A 7,806-nucleotide genomic window follows, 5' to 3' on the forward strand; every position below is an offset into this window, starting at 1 on the left:
TGTTGGGCCTGCTCCTACAGCTGTCTAAGGAATATAGTACATATATAGTATTATTATACTGGATGTATAAAGCACCAACAGTGTATTTTTTCCCTTAAGCACTGCACAAATATAAAATACAAAGGGGTTAAGAAGGCCTTGTTCATAAGAGCTTACAATCAAATAGGGCAGCATATAGCATACATACATAATGTATATACATGGTAGATGCATACAATGGCTATGAATCCAGTTCTGTTTAGTAAAGACAACACACTTACATTCCACATTAGGCTTATATTTATTTAGCACCATAGTGCTGAACACTATTACAACTTATGTACTGTACTTTTGTGGGTGATCTTATGTGGGCGTTGTGAGTAGATTCCCTTTCATCAAAGTTTATGTAGGTGGTCATTTACTACAATTACTTATTAGCCTTGTGAATTTATCTTCACTTCCTAACACTCAGTCATGTGCAGCAGAATTGAAAAATTAGGAACTGCTGTTGTACACAATTGGTTGCAGCAAGCATGGTTTCAGTGGGCTACGTTTAATAATACATAAATAGTGGTCACACTACGAAATTTCTTGATGTGTGCCTCTGCATTTTATTTTGCCTATAAAAAGTAAATTTATCACTCTTATTGGAATTCATTAAATCGATGACAGGTACCCAGCATGCAGGGTTTAACACGAGGTATGGATGTGGGCTTGAGCCAGATCCACAAGCCAACCTCACACCGGCATTTCTTTTTACAAGTTTTCCACCACACATTAAACTTCAAGTCATTATATAAAACTATATGGACACGTGCTCACCAGCAAATACAAAGAAAACATTTTAGGGGGTGTGTACATGGAATAACCGACGAGAATTATTTTATAACTGTTTACAGTATTACATCTATCTCTGTTTGGTATTATATTGTCTTATGGGCAAACATTTCCTGGATAAAATATGCCATGTGTGTAGCCCTTTCAATAAAACCTTTTTAAGTTCTTTACTATATATATATATATATATATATATATATATATATATATATATATATATATATATATATATATATATATATATATATATATATATATGACATTTGGAAACATTTAAAATAGTTTCCGACCTGATAAAACAAGTGAATGAATTGGGGGGTTCTACAAAAAAAAAGCTCTCCAAATGTTTCTGTGTAAATAAATGACACCTGAGTCGCTAAGATTAGCGATATATAATTTAAATAAACATTTCTGACTGACGATGAGATGAAAAACATTTCTGGATTCGTGTCCTTGTCAGAAATAAAACTTTAAACTCCTAGAAATCACCTGCTATATTAATACAGTTAGAATTTGGGTGACTGCATTGTGTGCACCTGGAGCAAATGATAAAAAGAAGCATGTAACCCGGAGCAATTAGCTTTCATCAGCTCTGAAATGGGAATAAAATAGCAAAGGCATGTAGAAATAGCACGGTAGGATAGTAGGAAATGGGAATAAAATACGTGTTGGGTACATGGAGATGCCCTCATTTAGGGGTCACGGTTGTCCAAATCCAAACTTTCAGGTCATCGGTGTCACAAGGTGCAATGTTACTACAAAGAACTGATGCTGTGATTGGTTACCATGGTTACTGCGCACAGCACATCGCCATGGAACTGCTATCTTTACAATGCGTCACCTTGAATGACCTAAGCTCGTCCACTCACTTCCATTCAAAGTTTATTGGGATCCCAGCACTAAACACATGGGATGTGATCAGTATGTTATTTATACGTATGTGTGATTTGTCCTTTTCCCCATTTGGGGGAGTCAGTAGCGTTGTGGCCCCACCATAGAAGTATAGATGACTTCAATGCTGTATGATGGATGTGATCCCTTTAATATGACATTTAGGGAATGATGATAATAAGTGATTGGAATGGCAGCTCTGTTCCCGCCTGGCTCTGCTCCTACTACTACAAGTATAATACTCCTCCGCCCGCCCGCCCGCCATCCTCCTCCGGGCTCACTAGAAAAACTTTCTCCAAGTCCAACTTTGAGAAGTGGAATGCAGGCTGAGAGCATGGGGGCGGATCCCCGCTGTGCGGCGGCCTGACAGCCAGCCAATGGGCTGCGCGGGCCTCCTGCCAATCCTGGCAACCCGTCCAATCCCGGCTGTGCCATCGCTAAACTCGATGCCCCCACTGTGCGCCTCCAATGCTGCGCTTTCTGCCAATCGCTGGAGGACAGAGTGGGAAAAGGAATAGGCAGAGTTGGGAGGCAGACAAAAGAAGTTAAAGAACGCTTAATCTACCCATGTTTTTGAAGGAGGATGGTAGAGGGGGAAAAATAACAAGAGTAAGTGTGGATGGACTTGATTGTGTAGTGATGGAGCCCCCTTTGAGCAAGAGGAGTCAGACTCTGAGGTTAGCGGATTTGGCAGCGGCACAAGCCCATCCTCATCAGACTATGACAGGCTTCCCGGGGTTGGGGAGTCATCAAGCAGCTCACTCCCACCCTGCCCACATCCACCCTGGGGAGTTGGGGAGTGACCCTGGAGTTGCCCTGACTCCATTCGGACCTGAGCACATGGCACAAGCCAGTGCTCTGAAACTTAGTCCCTCGCAGCAGCAGCAGCAGCACCCTCATCCCGAGGCTCAGACCGCTGCAGCCTTCGCCTCGCCAGTATCCAGCTATTCCCACACTGGCTACAGCAACAGCCCCAGGGACTTTCTCCTTAGGAGGGAGCTATCCACCTCGGCCATGTTAGGAGAACAGCATCCGGCCACCGGCTCCCCCCATCACCATCATCACCACCACCACCACCACCCCCATAGCATGTTCATCTCCTCCACTGGCACCTATGATGGAGGAAGCCACCCTCTCTTCACTGGCATTCACGAGCAGGCAGCCCCAGGAGTCCACCACCCCCTCAACGGACAGATGCGCCTTGGCTTGGCCGGAGAACTGTACGGGAGAGCGGAACCCTTCAGAAGCGAACACTATGCAGCCTCCTCCATCCACAGCTACAACTCTATGAACTTAAATGTCAACCTCGCTGCTGCTGCTGCTGCTGCCGCCCACCCAGCCGCTGCAGGGGCGTTCTTGAGGTACATGAGGCAGCCCATCAAACAAGAGCTCATCTGCAAGTGGATCGATCAGGAGCAAGGCTCCAAAAAGACCTGCTGCTCCAAAACTTTCAGCACCATGCACGAGCTGGTCAACCATGTCACGGTGGAGCATGTCGGGGGCCCCGAGCAGAGCAGCCACATCTGCTTCTGGGAGGAATGTCCCAGGGAGGGAAAACCATTCAAAGCCAAATACAAACTGGTCAACCACATCAGAGTTCACACTGGAGAGAAGCCTTTCCCATGCCCATTCCCTGGATGTGGCAAGGTCTTTGCCCGGTCAGAAAACCTTAAAATCCACAAAAGGACTCATACAGGTAGGTATTTTCTGTCTTTTCTGCACACCTCCTCAGCCATGTGACTGCTCATCAATAAGTCATTTAGCTACACACATTGGCAGGAAACTTCCGACGACTAGACAACCCCACCACTGCATTTACACCGTTGTATTTGTCTTCTTCTGGTTTCCCAACATCCAGGACCGATGCCAACTTTTCTCTAAGAATGGAAGAGACCTCGTGTGGATGGTCAGGAGGGAGGGAAACAAAAGGATCAGCCAGCTTACACTTTTCATCCAGGGTTCTAGAGGGTCCATCATTTTCTGCTACCTCTAATCACTTAGATTTGACCAAGGCTTAGTATGCCTTGTGGGCACAGCAATCTGCTTCCCAGTTAAAGGCCACCACACACCCCTTTAGACCTACCCTCAACTTTTTAGTGCAAGGACCTGCCTGATTTTATGCTAATTTAAGGAATAGTTTCGGTTGAACCTCCTATTACATCTAAATGAGATTGTACAGATATTGTACAATCCGATTGTATAGTGCATGGCCACCCATACACAAAGGCTCAGTTCACAAAGCTTAGGGGGGAAAAAATCGTCATTGTTTTTTTTTTTAAGTGAGTTTTTTTTTTTTTGTCCAATGAGATTTGAAAACTACAGTCACATGGCTGAAGTAAAGATCCCTATCCTTGTGTTTTAGTTTTATAAAATGAGCCTACAAAGCATTTTTTCTGTAGCACTCAGACCCGAGTAGACATAAGATACAGTAACCATTAATGATTCAACAGATTGCTGTAACTTTCCGAAGCTCAGTGTAAACTTTCAGATGAGTGTGTAGCCTTCCTATATAGATGACATGTTGCACTTTAAAAAGCAAAACTCGTAGTATATGAGTTATGCTATAGGGGGCAAATAATATTTATATTTTTATATTTAATATATTATTATATTTTTACATAGTTAGGCTGAAAAAAACAAAAACAAACAAAACAACAAAAGAAAAAAAAAAACCACAAGCTCATGCATAATTTATGCTATAGGGGGCAAATAATATTTATATGTTTTAATTGAATATATTATTATATTTTTACATGGTTAGGCTGAAAAAAACAAAAGTAAAAAAAAAAAACACAAGCTCATGCATAATTTATGCTATAGGGGGCAAATAATATTTATATTTTTAAATTTAATATATTATTATATTTTTACATGGTAAGGCTGAAAAAACAAACAAACAAAAAAAAACACAAGCTCATGCATAATTTATAAATGGTGACATGTTATAAATAACACAAGCACTATAATAGATACAGGTGATTTGTAGGATGTGATGAGCTTTCCTGGTGTGTAGAAGTGTATATAGCCCAGGCCTTCCTTCTCACATGATGGGTACAGAAGATCCAACCCATTCTGATGACACGACAGACATGCACGATGACGAGGGATTACACACATCCGAGTACCAGGAGACACTACACCACACATCAACAACTTTTTCTTATCACAATCGTTTCATTAGTGCTGCAAGTGTGAAATGAATGCCATTAGTTTAAATTAACTGACATTGTGAACATTAATTATATTTATCTAAATGCGATTTATACATAATATTTCAATTGTCTGCATACATAGAAACCTCAACGCATTGATGCACTCGCAGTCAAAAGATAATCTATATACAATATCTCATTTTGGTCTCATGCAAAATGTAAAAATCACTGCTTCTACGAGGCAGAAAAAAAACCTTCTCATTTGTGTTTCTGATTGGAGCTCACTGGCAGAAAAAAACGTAAAACTCTCCTAAACTTTGTACAAAAAATGCTCTAGTCTATACGAACGTTTTTTTTTTACTCCAAAGAGAACAGACGTTTAAGCCCAGTGTGCATGGAGCCGATTTTTTTTTTTTTTTTTTGCCTGTAGAAGCAGCTCCATGCTATCCTATAGCTCCATGTACACTGGACTTAAAAAAAAAACATCGGTTCCCATAGCAGAAAAAAAACCACTCAGCGTTTCTGATTGGAGGTTGGAGGCAGAAAAATCGTAAAACTCTCCTAAACTTTGTACAATTTTTTTTTTTTCTAAGCCCAATGTGCATGGTGCAGGTAGGAAAAAAAATCCCTTCTGGTTCATTCTTCTGATTGGAGCTCAGACAGAAAAAACATAAAACTTTTCTAAACTTGTCTAGCCTTTGTACAAAAAAAATGCTATATAAGTGTTTTTTACTCCCAAGAGAACATACGGTTTTTTAAGCCCAGTGTGCATATAGAGCCTTTTTTTTATTTTAGGAGAGTTTCGTTTTTTATTTATTTTTTTTGGCCAGAAAGCTCCAGAGACACAAACGAGAATGATTTTTTTTTTTACTGCCTTATAGCTAGCTAAGCTTAAAATATGCCTATAATCGTCCTAATGTGAATGAACACATAGGATAACATTGAGCTGCTTCTACAGGTAGAACACAAAACGTTTTTTTTAAGGCCAGTGTGCATGGAGCCTGTGTCCATGCACATTAGGACTATACAGGCATATTTTGAGCTCAAGCCTAGAGGCAGGAAAGAAAATCCTTGTGTTTTGATTGGAGCTTTCTGGCAGAACAAAAACACTAAACTCCTGTACAAAAGGAGCGTTTTTTCTGCCAGGGGATTTTTTTTAAAGGCCCCAATGCATACTATGCTCAATAAAAAGTCTGTTCTCTTTGGAGTAAAACAACTTTCATATAGAGTATTTTTTGTACAAAGTTTAGAAGAGTTTAGGAGAGTTTTACATTTTTCTGCCAGTGAGCTCCAATCAGAAACACTAATGAGAAGGGTTTTCTTTCTGCCTCCTAATTTATGCTGATCTCAAAATATGCCTGTAAACGTCATAATGTGCATGAACACATAGGATAACACTGAGTTGCTTCTACAGGCAGAACACAAAACTCCTGTAGAAGCAACGTTTTTTATGCCAGTGCATGGAGCCTATGGTGCAGATCTTCAGGGGATTTACTAATGGGGTAACAGGGATCTATAAGGTTTGCTAGACTGTCATGAAAATACCCCTTTAGGAATGTCCTCCTATGATATATATATATATGATAAGGGTTAGTGGTGTGTTTTACATGCTATACAGGTCTGGGGGGGGGGGGGGGGGGGGGGTTGGTGGCAGAGCTATAAGTGAATATATATGTATGATAACGGTTAGTGGTGTATTTCACATGCTATTCAGATCTGGGGGGTTAGTGACAGAGCTGTAAGTAATTATATATATGATATGGGTTAGTGGTGTATTTCACATGCTATACAGGTCTGGGGGATTAGTGGTAGAGCTGTAAGTGAATATATATATATATATATATATATATATATATATATATATATATATATATATATATATATATATATATATATATATATATATATATATATGATAAGGGTTAGTGGTGTATTTCACATGCTATACAGGTCTGGTGAGATTAGTGGCAGAGCTGTAAGTAAATATATATGTATGATAAGGGTTAGTGGTGTATTTCACATGCTATACAGGTCTGGTGAGATTAGTGGCAGAGCTGTAAGTAAATATATATATGATAAGGGTTAGTGGTGTATTTCACATGCTATACAGGTCTGGTGAGATTAGTGGCAGAGCTGTAAGTAAATATATATGTATGATAAGGGTTAGTGGTGTATTTCACATGCTATACAGGTCTGGGGATTGGTGGCAGAGCTGTAAGTGAATATATATGTATGATAAGGGTTAGTGGTGTATTTCACATGCTATACAGGTCTGGTGAGATTAGTGGCAGAGCTGTAAGTAAATATATATGTATGATAAGGGTTAGTGGTGTATTTCACATGCTATACAGGTCTGGGGATTGGTGGCAGAGCTGTAAGTGAATATATATGTATTATAAGGGTTAGTGGTGTATTTCAGATGCTATACAGGTCTGGGGGGATTGGTGGCAGAGCTGTAAGTGAATATATATGTATGAGAAGTGTTAGTGGTGTATTTCACATGCTATACAGGTCTGGGGGGATTGTTGGCAGAGCTGTAAGTGAATATATATGTATGTGATTTATGTAAGTGGAAGAGCAGAGATGATGGAGCTGAAGCGTGGTGACTGACAGCTCTGGAGATGCTGCCATGATAACGTTGCTGATAATGGTTCATAAAGCTGGACATGTCTGGAATTAAGGCCTGGAGATATTTGGGTGACAGACGGCAGATGTCTGAGCTATACAATAGGAGATGTCTGGGTGAAATGGCTGGAAAGGTGTGGGGAACTGGACCATGTACAAACTGTACAAACATCTAAATAGTCCTATAGTAAAATTGTAACCACATTTCAGTTTCATCATTTCTATGAATTCATTATTTATTTTAGTGTTGGATTCAGTGTGAATGACAATCAGTACCCCCTCTTAGCCCATAGTGCTTGACAACTATGTGGCATCAATAGCA

The 7,806-nt window shown here is 40.2% G+C and overlaps 1 protein-coding gene across 1 annotated transcript in view; it reads left to right on the plus strand.

Annotated features, from left to right (window-relative positions):
* Positions 1 to 2,186: 2,186 nt before the first annotated feature.
* ZIC5 (Zic family member 5) overlaps positions 2,187 to 7,806 on the plus strand; it is an 11,060-nt gene continuing 5,440 nt past the window's right edge. Inside the window, exon 1 of the mRNA XM_040336167.1 lies at positions 2,187 to 3,403. Within this exon, the coding sequence (XP_040192101.1) occupies positions 2,275 to 3,403 (1,129 nt within the window). The 5' untranslated portion in view covers positions 2,187 to 2,274. The remainder of the gene's footprint in view (positions 3,404 to 7,806) is intronic.

The sequence above is a fragment of the Rana temporaria genome, chromosome 2, assembly GCF_905171775.1.
Source record: "Rana temporaria chromosome 2, aRanTem1.1, whole genome shotgun sequence".
NCBI lineage: Eukaryota > Metazoa > Chordata > Amphibia > Anura > Ranidae > Rana > Rana temporaria.